At 37.9% G+C, this 18,944-nt stretch overlaps 3 protein-coding genes across 3 annotated transcripts; 2 read left to right on the top strand and 1 right to left on the bottom strand.

The window, feature by feature from the left end:
• The first annotated feature begins 1,203 nt into the window (after positions 1–1,203).
• On the top strand, positions 1,204–6,607 carry LOC131348877 (uncharacterized). Its single transcript, XM_058384070.1, has 5 exons — positions 1,204–1,391; positions 3,175–3,213; positions 4,701–4,943; positions 5,239–5,490; positions 5,682–6,607. Exons 2-5 carry the CDS (start codon positions 3,180–3,182, stop codon positions 5,939–5,941), a joined length of 789 nt encoding a protein of 262 aa, XP_058240053.1. The 5' UTR covers positions 1,204–1,391; positions 3,175–3,179; the 3' UTR covers positions 5,942–6,607.
• Positions 6,608–7,006: 399 nt separating this feature from the next.
• LOC131348846 (endonuclease domain-containing 1 protein-like) lies at positions 7,007–8,069 on the bottom strand. The gene has a single exon (XM_058384022.1). The coding sequence runs from the start codon at positions 7,812–7,814 to the stop codon at positions 7,329–7,331; it is 486 nt and encodes a 161-aa protein (XP_058240005.1). The 5' UTR covers positions 7,815–8,069; the 3' UTR covers positions 7,007–7,328.
• A 4,779-nt stretch (positions 8,070–12,848) lies between these two features.
• Positions 12,849–18,359, top strand: LOC131348845 (cytotardin-like). Its single transcript, XM_058384021.1, has 5 exons — positions 12,849–13,037; positions 14,749–14,787; positions 16,235–16,477; positions 17,014–17,265; positions 17,457–18,359. Exons 2-5 carry the CDS (start codon positions 14,754–14,756, stop codon positions 17,714–17,716), a joined length of 789 nt encoding a protein of 262 aa, XP_058240004.1. The 5' UTR covers positions 12,849–13,037; positions 14,749–14,753; the 3' UTR covers positions 17,717–18,359.
• Positions 18,360–18,944: the final 585 nt, after the last annotated feature.

Here is an 18,944-nt window from a genome sequence, read left to right as displayed (position 1 = left end):
CGGTGCATGTGAAAGCATGAATGCACATCGTACCATCTCGCTGTCGTAGACCTCCGGTTGTTCCGTGAAAAAGTTGTCACATTGACGCAAGAAACCCCGGCAGTGATCAGCGGGTCCATCAAACTTTTTGGGAAGCGCGAAGCGTGGGTGGAGCTGTGGTCGTGGCGGGAGGTTGTTGTTGTAGGCTGTTGTTGTAGGAGGTTGTTGGCTTCTTCTAACTCGGCCACTTGATCCTGGTAAAACCTGATCATATGTCCCTGACGGACGATGGTGGCTTGAAGATCCGCTGGATTCTCAGCTGGTGAAGTATCCTGTAAGGATGCGCTGGACGCAGAAGAAGTAGAATCCATATTGCAGATCTTTATTAAATCCAAAACAACAACGATATGGAATAGCCAACAGGGTCAAAAGCCGGGAAATCAAAAACACACTCAGAAAAACAAACCAAAACTAGGAATCGTAATCACAAGAACAGGCACAGGTCATACACTTAGAAAATCTAGAAATAATCAGGCAAGGCTCAGTATGTACTCCAAATGGGTAAACGATACTTTACAGAGAACACTAGATAGGGAGCTGTTTAAATAACCGAGCAAGACCGGAAATGAGTACCAACTTGTCAATACTTGGGTGACGGTGCCCTCTGGTGTTCTGGCTCCGCATATGCCATTACAATTATACAGAGCTGCAATTCAAAATGACATTCATAAAGGTATCATTCCAACCAAATTGGCAGGATTTCTGGAAAAGATAAAATCAAGTTTTATAAATCATAGTTCTTACCTGTGGCTTCGCATATCAGCGATTAATTCTTTTAACAATTGCCTGAACTTGTAAGCTGAATAAACAGGAATTTTTTCTTTGGTGTCATAAAGAGTGGCATAGTGTCTTAAAACAATTATAGAAAGTATCCTAGCTGGCAAAAATAAATAAAATAAAATAAATAACAACAAAAAACACTTGGAAATTGTGATATCTGCAAAGTGGTGTTACTCATTATTGACATAGTAACATAGAATTTTTCAAATAAAAGATAAAATAAAAACATTTGTGAGAAAAATGTGTTAAAATTGTTTGTGGCAGAGATTCTTTTCTCTTGGTGAATGGTGGCCAAACGTGTGCAACTTGTATGCACGTGTACTGTATATGAGTAATGAAAAACAGGAAAATCGAGTCTTGTTACAGTCAGTGCACGACCTGGAGATAATGATTGCATGTGTGGGAAATTCAGACTAAATGACTCTATGCCTGGAAATGGCAATGATTTGGGTATAAAAGCTAGACGCCCCGCAGCAATCAGATAACAAAACATTAGCAGACATACAGAACCATAGCAGCTTACAGTGCCACATCCAACTCAAGCAGAACAGATAAAGGAAAGAAGGTGACAGGTAAGAAATATTATGAATTTACCATTTTGAGCTTCTTTAAGTAGACCTAAGCTTAAATGAGCATTTTAAATAAAATCTGTTTTTAGTAAAAGTAGATTGAATTGTTTTGTATGTTATTCAATTGAAGCTTTATGTTCTAAACTGAATAGTGGAATGTTACAAATAAAGATGTTAATAATGTGGAAATTGTAAGTAAAATTGATTCAACGAAAAGTAGTCATATTTAATTAACCAAAAGTCATTTCAAAGAAAAATTAATAATGAAATCAATTCATTTCATTATTAGTTTTGTTTTATTTATATAATTATTCAAATGTTCTATACTTATTAAATACGTTCTCTAATTCAATAAGCTTTCATTTCTTTAAGCAGCTGATGAATTGAAAATATAAGTTTGATTTGGAATTAATTCACTCATTAATTAATCCAGTTTCTAATGAACAAAGGAACATTTCTGTAAATATATAGTATTTATTTTATTGCAAAATACTGTTTTTATTTCATGTGCTAAGTCATTAGGCAGTTAAATATCAGAAAATGAAATGCATAGTGGGATATCTAAGATTTTTGTCATGGGTAAGAATTATGAAATTCTCCTAATGTTGACGTTGAGATTAACTTTCTTTGCTGCAAAGAAACTGTAGATTTATTTATTATGTATCAGTGCTTGCTGTGGTCGCTCAGTGGTTAGGGTTGTGAATTACAGATTAGATGGTTGTATATTCAAATGTCCATGGCTGGATCTTAACTATCTTAACTTTTGTTCTTCATCAGCCACAGCAAATGTACAATTTTGTGCTTTATTTATTTGTAAAATGCACAGTGACTAGCTGGAAACATACAGTACCAGTCAAAAGTTTGGACACACCTTCTAATTCCATGGTCTTTCCTGATGTTTATTTCTTTCTACATTGTAAAACAATGCTGAACGTGGCTGAAATCCACAATAATGTCCTTTGAACAGTTGATATTGAGATATGTCTGCTACTGATGCTCTGTAAAGCCGTCATAAAGGCTCTAATCTGAGGTGCTGTTAATTGGTGATTTCTGAGGCTGGTAACTCTAAATGAACTTCTCCTCTGCAGCAGAGGTAAGTTTTGGTCTTGCTTTACTGGGATGGTCTTCATGTGAGCCAGTTTCATCATGGTGCTTGATGGGTTTTCCAAATGCACTTGACAATACTGTTCTTGCAAGAACTATTCCAGAACGCCTGACCTTCGTGTCTTAAAATAACAACTGACTGTTTTTTGTTGTCATTACATATGGATTACTTAAGTCCATGTGTGTTATTTCATAGTTTTGAAATCTCCAGTATTGTTCTAGAATGTAGAAAATAAATCCCTAAACAAAAAACATTGAATTAAAAGGTGTGTCCAAACTTTTGACTGGTAGTGTGCATCAGTATATTCTAAAAAGAACTATATGTACAGGTGTAACAGTGCTTTTACTAAAAAAATGTTTTACAGTTATTTACTATCAATATAAAATTATATTTCTGGCATCTCAGCTGAGAGGAAGCTATTGTAAACTTTACAGTTAATAAGTTTTATGTAATAATGCACTAGTTCTATTATAATTCTTTTAGTTTCTATTTTCTATTAATTGCCTAGAGTCACACTTTTGATTATTAAAGTCCTCACAAACTACTAAAAATGACAGTGTGTGTGGGTGTGTGGGTGGTGGTGGTGGGGGGTGTATTTTACAATGGCACATGATTAAATTCTGTACTTGTCTGTTTTGCTGTTTTGCATATAAGAGTGAATCATTCTTCTTTGTTCAACAGGTATCATGTATCCAGAAATGAACATGGCAAGACACCAGGGTAAGATGATAAGAGCAAGTGAACAGCACGATAGTATGACTAATGTATAAATCACTCACTGAATTTGAGTATTTGAGTGCATAAGAGTAATAAGATTGGGGATGTAATAGCTTAGTTTGAATGAGTGGGCCACCAAGCTGCCACTGCTGGGCCCCTGAGCAAGGCCCTTAACCCCCTTAATTGCTCAGGTGTATAAAATAAAACAAAATGTAAGTCATTCTGGATAAGGGCATCTGTCAAATGCCATAAATGTAATCTAAATCTAATCTACTCACTGTTTGTCAAACAATGATGATGTTCATCCGAGCATCAGTTAGACAAACAATTTACATCCAATCATTGTATATTTTGTCAAAAATATATTAAGAAATACTGCAATACACAATAGGTGTATATAGGTAATGTTTATTTTTGGGAAATTTTCTTTAGTATATATAACAATTTTCTTTTCAGACGCAAAATGATAATCCAACGTAGGTTTATTATATTATGATTTCGTGATGCAAATCCATTCCTACATTCTTCTATTATATTCTAACTATAAACACAGCGTAACAATCTTGATGAACATTCAGGCCACAGGACTTTAAAAAAACAGATCATGACACATGACAACATGAACAAGAGTGTTCCGGAATGACAGTTAACGTGCGTGGTGACGCCGAATAAAAGAGGCATTCGTGCAATGTTCAAGCAAACTACACACACTCCAGTCAACCAGCACATATTTTTAGATGAGCATTCCACAGAAATATAAAGTACATTTTGATCTGAACATTCTGCACGTAACTCACAAATGAACTCTTGCTGAAATATTTTTTGAGCACAGAAATTACACACAGTCATTAATAATGTATAATAGAATATGAAATACATGTGAACTTCCGTAACTATGTTATTATGACCGGGAGCTGTGAGTTTACGATTTATTTCTAGTTCCTGAATGTGGACTTTTAAGTACAATTCTATTTGGAACTAAACCAAACCCATGGTGTTCAATTGTAAATAAGAAAGATCTTTTATGCAAATTTGTGTCAATTATGGTTAGGATTCATCTATTCTTCTGAACCCTGCCCTAAAAGAAAGTTTCACTGTGAAACTCTAGCAGGGTGTGAACAATGATGAAAAAAAAAACTTGTCAACCTTAAATAACACAGCATGTAAAGCACAGCAGGCTTTACCTATTGTCAATGATAAAAGATATACTCTGGATGTCCAGAGAAGCAAAAACAAGCATAAATTGGAATTTTTTCTGACTCAAAAGTAGGGCTGTGGAAGAACAATCTGATGAAATACCTGATGGCTCTGTTTCAGAGATTAACAGATTCCCACTGCTTGTTGACGATCTTGGTACATAGAACTATAAGTCATATAAGGACTCACTACTTCTTGGCTGTCGATGTAATTAATGACCATTGATTAGCATGTGTTGGGTATTACTGAACTGGGGAATTACTCCACTCAGTGTGTTATCTCTGTGTGTGCAGATGTGGTAACGAGCTGTATGGACGAGCTGGTTGAGAGGGTGAATGAAAGCCGGCGGATATGTAAAGCTTTGCTCAGCCAGGGTCTGCTGACTCAGGACAAATACAGGACCATTGTAGAATCTTCAAGGTCTCAGGATAGAATGAAACAGCTCTTGCATGCTCTGTCTAGCAAAGGACAACAGGGAAGAGAAGCCCTTTACAGATTACTACAAGAACATGAGCCTGAGCTTACTCTGCAGATGGGTAAGTTACATTCAAAGTTAATTTTCCTAATTTTCTTTTTTTTTTTATTCTGTTGGGACGGCTCACAGCATTCTGTTTATACCTGGCTATAGTCATCATATTTTTTCAAACATATAAATGCAGTTTAAAAGCATAACTCACACTAGCTTAAGCGATGGCATACACAGTCCCAATAATTAAAATCTATGCAACATGAAGCTCAGACCCCAAGAAACAAGTAATTTAATAATTTCTCATGCTTAAAGTGGACTTGGTAAATGAAAATCACTCACAGACTGTAATCTCTCCCATTCAGAGCACTCTCAATATGTGCATATGGTGAGGCAGAGGCTCATTCAGTCAGTGAGGCAGGTGGAACCAGTGGCCAACCGAATGCTCCATCAGGGCCTGATTACAGAAGAAGAGTATTTCCAGGTGTGTGAAGAGGAAGGAAGCGAGGCGAGAATGCATGCCATGTTTAGAGTTTTGGAGCAGCATGGGATAAAACAGAGCGATGGATTCTACAATACACTCTTCTACTGTGAGCCATTACTGTACCGTGAGCTAGGTCAGACAATCCTCTAACCATTAGCCTTTGCTGAAATTTATTCATCTATGTTTGTCAGCAATTAATTGTAAAACATTTATGTCTAGTGACCAACCATTTAATTATTAATTATAACTACTTACTTACTTAATTAATTATGTTTGTTACAAGAATTCTAACCAAAGAGTCTCTTCCATATTTTTCCTTTTCAGAAAAACACAGAGTGCTTCAGATGTATGAACTAGGTAAAGAACACAACCAATTAGTGCACATTATTCCTGAGGACAAGCTAGAAGAGAGGTTGAGAGAACTGGAATTCAAAGAAAAGCAAGTGGAAAAGGAGAAGCAGGACCTGAGGAAAATGTGGGAACTTTTAGAAAAACGGCAAGCAGAGATGGATGAGGAGAGGAAGCAGGTCCTTGAAATGAAAAAGGAACTTGAAAAACGTCAGAGAAAGAGGGATGACATGTAGGAGAATTTGAATTCTTCCTTTCTCACTGGACGAGAAGGGCAGAGAATCACAGGACAATTAGAACACCTGAATAATAATGGGTCCACCATGCCAGTAAATGCAAACAACTTCCTGGATCGGATCTTGGATTAGTGAACAACAACAACAACAAAACATCATGTACATTATATAACCTTATGATTTAACAAGCCCTTTCATACTCATATACATGGCTGGCAATAAAATTATACTGTAATTTTATTTTTGCAGCTATTAAGATTTTTTTTTGTGCTTCTGTTACATAAAAACTTCTCTGGCTCCTGCTTTATCTTTATTGCATAGATCATAAATTAGGATCTTAATTACTCTTCTAAATACTTCATCATTTCTTCACTAAGAAAATATCTCATGCAAATATGCTGAAACTTTTTATTGTAAATTTCACCCCAAAAAATCTAATTGAAATAGGATTGGAAAAATACATTTATCTTTTTTTTTTTTTCTTGTTTTTTGTATTATCTGTATTATCATTTTTTAAGATCAATCATTGGAAACAATGGTTCCGAGTTTGTACTATGTACAGTTTTACATTAGATGTTATTGCTGTGGCAATCACTGTGGAAATCTCAATTCCATTTTTTAAAAACAAACCTTTCTTATTCTAATAAAATAAATCCCCTGATTGTCTGTGTGTTTATGACTTAACTTTGTTCAAGGTAATATCATTAACCAGGGTTTACAGCTTTCACACTGTATGGTAGCTTAGAGAGAGAGAGAGAGAGAGAGAGAGAGAGAGAGAGAGTGTGTGTGTGTGTGTGTGTGATTGAGTCTAGTTAGAAAAAATGTGTGTGTGGTTTGTGATCTATTGTCTGTGGTTACCAATTCTGGTGCTGACATGACAACAGGCTACAGTGCTATACAAATTTACCAAACAAATTTAAATGCTGTACTGAGTTATACATAGTTATTTATTGTGAAAATTCTTTACATTGTAGAATTACAGAAGGCATGCAAGCCTTTGCAAAGACTAGGTGACAAACAAATAACAAAACCAGAGACAATTAAAAATCAATACTAATTGCAGAGGGTGTCGAGGGTGTTTGTGTTTGGAATTGATTGATTGATTGATTAATTGATTGATTGAAACTGTGTAAAGTAATTAATATCAGTGTCCAATTTGATCAGCAAAGTGGCCAAAGGAACCACACCTGATTCCAAACAGGGGCCACAACTGATTCCTGTCATTCTATTAATTGTCCAGTTTGTTGCCATCTAATTACCACTGTTGAGAATCCAAAGTATTTAATAACATTAGATATATCAGTTGCATGATAGGTGTCAAAATCAAAAGCACGTAAATTAATATTTTCATATTATACTTGACTATATTTTGTGCTTAGAATTATTATTAGCATAAGCTTTGGAAGACCCTAAAGGCCTGTCTATAACTCTTTTGCAGCTTTGTCTCCAGGTGACGCACAGTGCCCTTCTGCACTTTGCCATTGTTATCAGGGCCCATGTAGCCTTCTGAGCTTGTTGCATTAATACCCAAGCAGCAATAAGCATTCCAGTAATACTTAGCCACCCTTACATTGTTCCCAATCACTTTATTCCCAGGAATTACCCCTGTGATAATGAAAGCCTTTTTACATTTTTTCAGTAGTAGTTTCTTCAGGTCACGCTCATGCTTTTTCCACTGACCACGGTTGAAGCTAGAATCTTGTGGAGCTGCGTTGGTCAAGGTTGAAGTGGCCAGCATGGTTTCTTCGTTATGTGTGTGGTAAACTGGGAATAGGTGGCCCCTGTCATAGCCAGAGCCTTTGTAATCACTGTTAAGAGCTTGTCGCTTGCCCCGCATGTCTGAAGGGATTTTGCTCTCAGTTGCCATACACATAACCTTTACCCCATCCAGCTTCAAAAATAAAGAGAAAGAATAGCTGCTAGTTTGAGGAATAGTTTTTATATTGTGTAAAAAGATTATATAGTAGGTAAAAACAATGAAAAACTTAAGGTGTAATAATTGTACCACCCTGCATCAAGTATTTTTGTTTGTTCGGAAAATGAGTAGGATTATAGCCCTCACCATGCAAAAATACTATTTTTGTGCATATGTGTGTATGCAAAATATACTACTACTACTAATAATATCTGTAATGGTACCGCATGCAAAAACTTTTGACTCACATATGGGTCAGGTGTCCCAAGCTGCATATTTTATACATATAATTATTTGGCAGGAATTTCACGAACATTGTTTGCTAAATTGAGATCATATGTAGGTTTAACAGTAGGGCTGGTTTTCAAAAGCTTTCATGACTTTCACAAACTTACATAATGTTTAGTGCTTACTTTCCAATTATTCCTTTTTTTCCCAAAAAAACAACATATTCAAGTACTGAAATGTCAAATAACATTACAGGGTAATGTTTATCACTGTAATGTTCATCACTGCTGAAGATATTGCTATGATACAGCAAAGTTTCATGCTGACTTTAGGAGACAGGTTTATAGAGGGTAACGTATTACCTAAATTACAGCAACAAGCCTTCTCTTTAATAATTGTACCACCCTGCATCAAGTATGTTTGTTTGTTCGGAAAATGACTGGGATTATATCCCTCAGCATGCAACAGTATGGGCCGGTTTATAAAAGCTTTCATGACTTTCACAAACTTACATAATGTTTAGTGCTTACTTCAAAAAGTCTAAAATCAAAAACACACTCGGAAAAACAAACCAAAACCGCAAAACTAGGAATCGTAATCACAAGAACAGGCACAGGTCACACACTTAGAAAATCTAGAAATAATCAGGCAAGGCTCAGTACATACTCCAAATGGATAAACTAATACTTAAACTATACTTCACAGAGAACACTAGATAGGGAGCTGTTTAAATAACCGAGCAAGACCGGAAATGAGTACCAACTTGTCAACCCCTCTGTGAGTGAGGGATCGAGGATGTCCTGCTCGTTGACCCAACACCGTTCCTCTGGGCCATAACCTTCCCAGTCCACCAGGTATTGAAGATGCCCATTACCACGCCGGGAGTTAAGGATAGAGTGTACCTGGTATGCTAGAGAGCCATCTATTTCCAACGGCGGAGGGGGTTCAGTAGTGGCAGGGCTGGTAGCATACGGTTCGTGGAATGGCTTGAGCAGCGATATGTGGAATGTGGGTGATATGTGGTATGTGGGAGGAAGTTCGAGGTGGACGGACACTGGATTGACTTGGTGCAGGATTCTGAAGGGACCGATGAACCTGGGACTGAGTTTATGGCCTGAGAGTTTCAGTTTCAGGTTCTTGGTGGAGAGCCACACTTTCTGTCCCACTTGGTAAGCTGGATGGGGCATCGACGACGATTCGTGTTGCTTTCCTGTCGACGGATCGCCCTCTGGAGCCGCACATGAGCTCTCTCCCAGACTTCTTGGCTATGTCTAGACCAATCCTCAACCGATGGTACATCTGATGGTTCTGTGGACCACGGAAAAAGAAGAGGTTGGTAGCCCAGAACACACTGGAAGGGGGTCAAGCCTGTGGAGGAGTGGCGCAACGAGTTCTAGGCGTACTCGGCCCAGGGGAGGAACTCACTCCAATGGTGTTGTTCACGACTGCAGTACGTTCTGAGAAACCTCCTGATTTCTTGATTAAGCCACTTCGCTTGGCTGTTAGATTGAGGATGGTACCCTGAGCTGAGGCTGAAACAGATGCCGAGTCATTTACAGAATTCTGACCATACACGGGAGGTAAATTGTGGCCCACGATCCGAAACAATGTCCTCAGGTAAACCATAGTAGCGAAAACCTTCCTGAAACATAGCAGTGTCAGTTCCCATGGCAGTGGGTAGACCCTCCATGGGGATTAACTTGCATGACTTGGAGAACCGATCAATCGCTACCATGACTGTGGTGAAACCTTGCGAGGCAGGGAGGTCGGTGAGGAAATCTAGAGAGATATGAGACCATGGTTGATGAGGTATGAGCAGCAGTTCTAAGAGACCTTCGGGTAGCTGACGACTGTTTCGGGACTGGGCGGAGGCGGAGCACGAGCGGATGAACTCCTCAACGTCATGGTTAAGAGACGGCCACCAGAATCGCACCAGTTGAGTATGGATGCCTGGGTGTCCTGAACTCGAGGTTCGAGGTTGGTGGAGTAAACGAATATATCGTCAATGTATGCGATGACGAAGTGATTCAGCATATCCCGAAATACCTCATTTATTAGTGACTGGAAAACAGCGGGAGCATTCGTGAGTCCCTAAGGCATGACCAGGTATTCATAATGTCCGTGTGTTGTGTGGAACGCAGTCTTCCATTCGTCACCCTCCTTTATCTGAATAAGATTGTAAGCACTGCGCAGGTCAAGCTTCGTGAAAATTCTTGCGCCTTGTAGCTGTTCGAGGGCCGCGGGCACCAGGGGCAGTGGGTATGAATATGGCACCATTATCGCATTCAGACCTCTGAAATCGATGCAGGGTCGAAGATCTCCGTCTTTCTTTTCTACGAAGAAGAATCCTGCAGCGGCTGGTGAGGTCAATGAGCGGATGTATCCAGCTGCTAAGGCTTCTTCTATATACTCTTCCATGGCTTGCTTCTCCGGAAGTGACAAGGGGTAAATGTGGCTCTTCGGTGGTGTGGTGTTTGGGAGGAGATCAATAGCGCAATCCCAGGGTTGATGTTTGGGTAGCTTGGAGGCCTTCTCTTTACTGAATACTTCCAAAAAGTCTTGGTATTCCTTAAGGAGGGAGACTTGGAGCAAGATTTCTGGGCTTTCGATGGAGGTGGAATAACACGGACGGGTTAACTGATTGTAAAAAACAGTTCTTGGTGCAATAGGTGGACCATTTTCTAAGTTCCCCTTCCTTCCATGAGATTACAGGGTCATGCAATTGGAGCCAAGGAAGGCCTAGGACAACGGGGTTTGAGGGCAACGAAATGATGAAAAAGCTGAGTTTTTCTCAATGAAATAGTCCAACATGCACTTCGATGAGGGATGTGTGGTGAGTGAGGAGTCCTTTCCCAATGGGTTGATTGTTGATGGCTGTAACTCTTAGCGGTGAGACACATGAGGTAGTAGCCAGACCGAGCTTGTATACCAGATTGCAGTCAATCAGGTTTACAGCAGATCCAGAATCAATAAGCGCTGTGACGAGAAATCAAGAGTCATTATTCAAGAAACACAGGGGCAGTGAAACTTTAGAAGCCTGTTTCTCGACCCCTACCTGGGATGAATTGGGTTTAGCTGGACACTGAACGATCCTATGACCGGATTGTCCACAGTAAAAGCACAGCTGCTGTTGGTGCTGTTGGCCTCTGAAACGCACGACCTCCCCAGCTGCATCGGTTCTGCAGCTTCCTCCCTCTGTCTATAGGATTCCATGACATGATGTTTTGTGGAGGGGGGGGTGCGATGCTGGCGCCATAGATTATCTATGCGAATGGCTGTAGATATGTATCGTGACAGCGTGACATCAGTCTCTCTGCAGGCCATCTCAGCTTTCAGCTCCCGACTGGGCCCCTCCCGAAACACCGCAATCAGTGCCATTTCATTCCACCCTGACTGCGGAGCTAGCGTAAGGAACTTAATCGCAAAATCGGCAGCAGTTTCATTCCCCTGGCGTAATTCCAAGAGTTGTACAGAAATGTCTTTACCTCCCAATAATCGAAAACCTCCTTGATGAGATTAGCTGTTCAGCTGATGTTTTAACTTGTGGGTCCGAATCCAACACCGGTGCATGTGAAAGCATGAATGCACATCGTACCATCTCGCTGTCGTAGACCTCCGGTTGTTCCGTGAAAAAGTTGTCACATTGACGCAAGAAACCCCGGCAGTGATCAGCGGGTCCATCAAACTTTTTGGGAAGCGCGAAGCGTGGGTGGAGCTGTGGTCGTGGCGGGAGGTTGTTGTTGTAGGCTGTTGTTGTAGGAGGTTGTTGGCTTCTTCTAACTCGGCCACTTGATCCTGGTAAAACCTGATCATATGTCCCTGACGGACGATGGTGGCTTGAAGATCCGCTGGATTCTCAGCTGGTGAAGTATCCTGTAAGGATGCGCTGGACGCAGAAGAAGTAGAATCCATATTGCAGATCTTTATTAAATCCAAAACAACAACGATATGGAATAGCCAACAGGGTCAAAAGCCGGGAAATCAAAAACACACTCAGAAAAACAAACCAAAACTAGGAATCGTAATCACAAGAACAGGCACAGGTCATACACTTAGAAAATCTAGAAATAATCAGGCAAGGCTCAGTATGTACTCCAAATGGGTAAACGATACTTTACAGAGAACACTAGATAGGGAGCTGTTTAAATAACCGAGCAAGACCGGAAATGAGTACCAACTTGTCAATACTTGGGTGACGGTGCCCTCTGGTGTTCTGGCTCCGCATATGCCATTACAATTATACAGAGCTGCAATTCAAAATGACATTCATAAAGGTATCATTCCAACCAAATTGGCAGGATTTCTGGAAAAGATAAAATCAAGTTTTATAAATCATAGTTCTTACCTGTGGCTTCGCATATCAGCGATTAATTCTTTTAACAATTGCCTGAACTTGTAAGCTGAATAAACAGGAATTTTTTCTTTGGTGTCATAAAGAGTGGCATAGTGTCTTAAAACAATTATAGAAAGTATCCTAGCTGGCAAAAATAAATAAAATAAAATAAATAACAACAAAAAACACTTGGAAATTGTGATATCTGCAAAGTGGTGTTACTCATTATTGACATAGTAACATAGAATTTTTCAAATAAAAGATAAAATAAAAACATTTGTGAGAAAAATGTGTTAAAATTGTTTGTGGCAGAGATTCTTTTCTCTTGGTGAATGGTGGCCAAACGTGTGCAACTTGTATGCACGTGTACTGTATATGAGTAATGAAAAACAGGAAAATCGAGTCTTGTTACAGTCAGTGCACGACCTGGAGATAATGATTGCATGTGTGGGAAATTCAGACTAAATGACTCTATGCCTGGAAATGGCAATGATTTGGGTATAAAAGCTAGACGCCCCGCAGCAATCAGATAACAAAACATTAGCAGACATACAGAACCATAGCAGCTTACAGTGCCACATCCAACTCAAGCAGAACAGATAAAGGAAAGAAGGTGACAGGTAAGAAATATTATGAATTTACCATTTTGAGCTTCTTTAAGTAGACCTAAGCTTAAATGAGCATTTTAAATAAAATCTGTTTTTAGTAAAAGTAGATTGAATTGTTTTGTATGTTATTCAATTGAAGCTTTATGTTCTAAACTGAATAGTGGAATGTTACAAATAAAGATGTTAATAATGTGGAAATTGTAAGTAAAATTGATTCAACGAAAAGTAGTCATATTTAATTAACCAAAAGTCATCTCAAAGAAGTTTTATTTATATATTTATTTATACAAGCTTTCATTTCTTTAAGCAGCTGATGAATTGAAAATATAAGTTTGATTTGGAATTAATTCACTCATTAATTAATCCAGTTTCTAATGTACAAAGAAACATTTCTGTAAATATACAGTATTTATTTTATTGCAAAATACTGTTTTTATTTCATGTGCTAAGTCATTAGGCAGTTAATTATCAGAAAATGAAATGCATAGTGGGATATCTAAGATTTTTGTCATGGGTAAGAATTATGAAATTCTCCTAATGTTGACGGTGAGATTAACTTTCTTTGCTGCAAAGAAACTGTAGATTTATTTATTATGTATCAGTGCTTGCTGTGGTCGCTCAGTGGTTAGGGTTGTGAATTACAGATTAGATGGTTGTATATTCAAATGTCCATGGCTGGATCTTAACTATCTTAACTTTTGTTCTTCATCAGCCACAGCAAATGTACAATTTTGTGCTTTATTTATTTGTAAAATGCACAGTGACTAGCTGGAAACATACAGTACCAGTCAAAAGTTTGGACACACCTTCTAATTCCATGGTCTTTCCTAATGTTTATTTCTTTCTACATTGTAAAACAATGCTGAACGTGGCTGAAATCCACAATAATGTCCTTTGAACAGTTGATATTGAGATATGTCTGCTACTGATGCTCTGTAAAGCCGTCATAAAGGCTCTAATCTGAGGTGCTGTTAATTGGTGATTTCTGAGGCTGGTAACTCTAAATGAACTTCTCCTCTGCAGCAGAGGTAAGTTTTGGTCTTGCTTTACTGGGATGGTCTTCATGTGAGCCAGTTTCATCATGGTGCTTGATGGGTTTTCCAAATGCACTTGACAATACTGTTCTTGCAAGAACTATTCCAGAACACCTGACCTTCGTGTCTTAAAATAACAACTGACTGTTTTTTGTTGTCATTACATATGGATGACTTAAGTCCATGTGTGTTATTTCATAGTTTTGAAATCTCCAGTATTGTTCTAGAATGTAGAAAATAAATCCCTAAACAAAAAACATTGAATTAAAAGGTGTGTCCAAACTTTTGACTGGTAGTGTGCATCAGTATATTCTAAAAAGAACTATATGTACAGGTGTAACAGTGCTTTTACTAAAAAAATGTTTTACAGTTATTTACTATCAATATAAAATTATATTTCTGGCATCTCAGCTGAGAGGAAGCTATTGTAAACTTTACAGTTAATAAGTTTTATGTAATAATGCACTAGTTCTATTTTAATTCTTTTAGTTTCTATTTTCTATTAATTGCCTAGAGTCACACTTTTGATTATTAAAGTCCTCACAAACTAGTAAAAATGACAGTGTGTGTGTGGGTGTGTGGGTGGTGGTGGTGGGGGGTGTATTTTACAATGGCACATGATTAAATTCTGTACTTGTCTGTTTTGCTGTTTTGCATATAAGAGTGAATCATTCTTCTTTGTTCAACAGGTATCATGTATCCAGAAATGAACATGGCAAGACACCAGGGTAAGATGATAAGAGCAAGTGAACAGCACGATAGTATGACTAATGTATAAATCACTCACTGAATTTGAGTATTTGAGTGCATAAGAGTAATAAGATTGGGGATGTAATAGCTTGGTTTGAATGAGTGGGCCACCAAGCTGCCACTGCTGGGCCCCTGAGCAAGGCCCTTAACCCCCTTAATTGCTCAGGTGTATAAAATAAAACAAAATGTAAGTCATTCTGGATAAGGGCATCTGTCAAATGCCATAAATGTAATCTAAATCTAATCTACGCACTGTTTGTCAAACAATGATGATGTTCATCCGAGCATCAGTTAGACAAACAATTTACATCCAATCATTGTATATTTTGTCAAAAATATACTAAGAAATACCTCTGCAATACACAATAGGTGTATATAGGTAATGTTTATTTTTGGGAAATTTTCTTTAGTATATATATAACAATTTTCTTTAGTATAATTTTTTTCAGACGCAAAATGATAATCCAACGTAGGTTTATTATATTATGATTTCGTGATGCAAATCCATTCCTACATTCTTCTATTATATTCTAACTATAAACACAGCGTAACAATCTTGATGGACATTCAGGCCACAGGACTTAAAAAAACAGATCATGACACATGACAACATGAACAAGAGTGTTCCGGAATGACAGTCAACGTGCGTGGTGACGCCGAATAAAAGAGGCATTCATGCAATGTTCAAGCAAACTACACACACTCCAGTCAACCAGCACATATTTTTAGATGAGCATTCTGCACTCAATATTTTGTGAGCACAGAAATTACACACAGTCATTAATAATGTATAATAGAATATGAAATACATGTGAACTTCCGTAACTATGTTATTATGACCGGGAGCTGTGAGTTTACGATTTATTTCTAGTTCCTGAATGTGGACTTTTAAGTACAATTCTATTTGGAACTAAACCAAACCCATGGTGTTCAATTGTAAATAAGAAAGATCTTTTATGCAAATTTGTGTCAGTTATGGTTAGGATTCATCTATTCTTCTGAACCCTGCCCTAAAAGAAAGTTTCACTGTGAAACTCTAGCAGGGTGTGAACAATGATGAAAAAAAAAAAAACTTGTCAACCTTAAATAACACAGCATGTAAAGCACAGCAGGCTTTACCTATTGTCAATGATAAAAGATATACTCTGGATGTTCAGAGAAGCAAAAACAAGCATAAATTGACATTCTTTCTAACTCGAAAGTAGGGCTGTGGATGAACTACCTGATGGCTCTGTTTCTAACAGATTCCCACTGCTTGTTGACGATCTTGGTACTTAGAACATATAAGTCATATAAGGTCACAAGTCATATAAGGACTCACTACTTCTTGGCTGTCGATGTAATTAATGACCATTGATTAGCATGTGTTGGGTATTACTGAACTGGGGAATTACTCCACTCAGTGTGTTATCTCTGTGTGTGCAGATGTGGTAACGAGCTGTATGGACGAGCTGGTTGAGAGGGTGAACGAAAGCCGGCGGATATGTAAAGCTTTGCTCAACCAGGGTCTGCTGACTCAGGACAAATACAGGACCATTGTAGAATCTTCAAGGTCTCAGGATAGAATGAAACAGCTCTTGCATGCTCTGTCTAGCAAAGGACAACAGGGAAGAGAAGCCCTTTACAGATTACTACAAGAACATGAGCCTGAGCTTACTCTGCAGATGGGTAAGTTGCATTCAAAGTTAATTTTCCTAATTTTCTTTTTTTTTTATTCTGTTGGGACGGCTCACAGCATTCTGTTTATACCTGGCTATAGTCCACGCTATTCTTTGATCATGCACACCCATACACACCTAAACAATCATATTTAATAACTTAATTACCTATTTCCTTGGTAAACAGAAAAGACGTATGTGTGCGCAAATTCCCAGGACATTAGCCATTCCTGAAATACTAAGACCAGACCAACTGGTGCCAACATCCATGCCACCATCAAAGTCATTACATTTCTCTTCATTGATGTGAACATGTATACTGTATATGAGAGAGAGAAGGGGGTCATCATATTTTTTCAAACATATAAATGCAGTTTAAAAGCATAACTCACACTAGCTTAAGCGATGGCATACACAGTCCCAATAATTAAAATCTATGCAACATGAAGCTCAGACCCCAAGAAACAAGTAATTTAATAATTTCTCATGCTTAAAGTGGACTTGGTAAATGAAAATCACTCACAGACTGTAATCTCTCCCATTCAGAGCACTCTCAATATGTGCATATGGTGAGGCAGAGGCTCATTCAGTCAGTGAGGCAGGTGGAACCAGTGGCCAACCGAATGCTCCATCAGGGCCTGATTACAGAAGAAGAGTATTTCCAGGTGTGTGAAGAGGAAGGAAGCGAGGCGAGAATGCATGCCATGTTTAGAGTTTTGGAGCAGCATGGGATAAAACAGAGCGATGGATTCTACAATACACTCTTCTACTGTGAGCCATTACTGTACCGTGAGCTAGGTCAGACAATCCTCTAACCATTAGCCTTTGCTGAAATTTATTCATCTATGTTTGTCAGCAATTAATTGTAAAACATTTATGTCTAGTGACCAACCATTTAATTATTAATTATAACTACTTACTTACTTAATTAATTATGTTTGTTACAAGAATTCTAACCAAAGAGTCTCTTCCATATTTTTCCTTTTCAGAAAAACACAGAGTGCTTCAGATGTATGAACTAGGTAAAGAACACAACCAATTAGTGCACATTATTCATGAGGACAAGCTAGAAGAGAGGTTGAGAGAACTGGAATTCAAAGAAAAGCAAGTGGAAAAGGAGAAGCAGGACCTGAGAAAAATGTGGGAACTTTTAGAAAAACGGCAAGCAGAGATGGATGAGGAGAGGAAGCAGGTCCTTGAAATGAAAATGGAACTTGAAAAACGTCAGAGAAAGAGGGATGACATGTAGGAGAATTTGAATTCTTCCTTTCTCACTGGACGAGAAGGGCAGAGAATCACAGGACAATTAGAACACCTGAATAATAATGGGTCCACCATGCCAGTAAATGCAAACAACTTCCTGGATCGGATCTTGGATTAGTGAACAACAACAACAACAAAACATCATGTACATTATATAACCTTATGATTTAACAAGCCCTTTCATACTCATATACATGGCTGGCAATAAAATTATACTGTAATTTTATATTTGCAGCTATTAAGATTTTTTTGTGCTTCTGTTACATAAAAACTTCTCTGGCTCCTGCTTTATCTTTATTGCATAGATCATAAATTAGGATCTTAATTACTCTTCTAAATATTTCATCATTTCTTCACTAAGAAAATATCTCATGCAAATATGCTGAAACTTTTTATTGTAAATTTCACCCCAAAAAATCTAATTGAAATAGGATTGGAAAAATACATTTATCTTTTATTTGTTTTATTTTTTTTTTGTATTATCTGTATTATCATTTTTTAGGATCAATCATTGGAAACAATGGTTCCGAGTTTGTACTATGTACAGTTTTACATTAGATGTTATTGCTGTGGCAATCACTGTGAAAATCTCAATTCCATTTTTTAAAAACAAAAATAAAAAATAAATCCCCTGATTGTCTGTGTGTTTATGACTTAACTTTGTTCAAGGTAATATCATTAACCAGGGTTTACAGCTTTCACACTGTATGGTAGCTTAGAGAGAGAGAGAGAGAGAGAGAGAGAGAGAGAGAGAGTGTGTGTGTGTGTGTGATTGAGTCTAGTTAGAAAAAAAGTGTGTGTGGTTTGTGATCTATTGTCTGTGGTTACCAATTCTGCTGCTGACATGACAACAGGCTACAGTGCTATAAAAATTTACCAAACAAATTTAAATGCTGTACTGAGTTATACATAGTTATTTATTGTGAAAATTCTTTACTTTGTAGAATTACAGAAGACATGCAAGCCTTTGCAAAGACTAGGTGACAAACAAATAACAAAGCCAGAGACAATTAAAAATCAATAATAATTGCAGAGGGTGTGGATAACATACACATCACAGGTTAGTCATGTTTTTCTGTAGTGGAGACAAGAAACATGTTCACTTTACACACTTATAAACTTGCTGGAACTAGATATTGGATAAGTTTGTGTTTGGATTTGATTGATTGATTGGAACTGTGTAAAGTAATTAATATTAGTGTCCAATTTGATCA

The sequence above is a fragment of the Hemibagrus wyckioides genome, linkage group LG29 (assembly GCF_019097595.1).
Source record: "Hemibagrus wyckioides isolate EC202008001 linkage group LG29, SWU_Hwy_1.0, whole genome shotgun sequence".
In the NCBI taxonomy this organism is placed as follows: domain Eukaryota; kingdom Metazoa; phylum Chordata; class Actinopteri; order Siluriformes; family Bagridae; genus Hemibagrus; species Hemibagrus wyckioides.
Note: the sequence above shows the minus strand (reverse complement) of the source record. Positions and strands in the feature narration are given on the sequence as shown.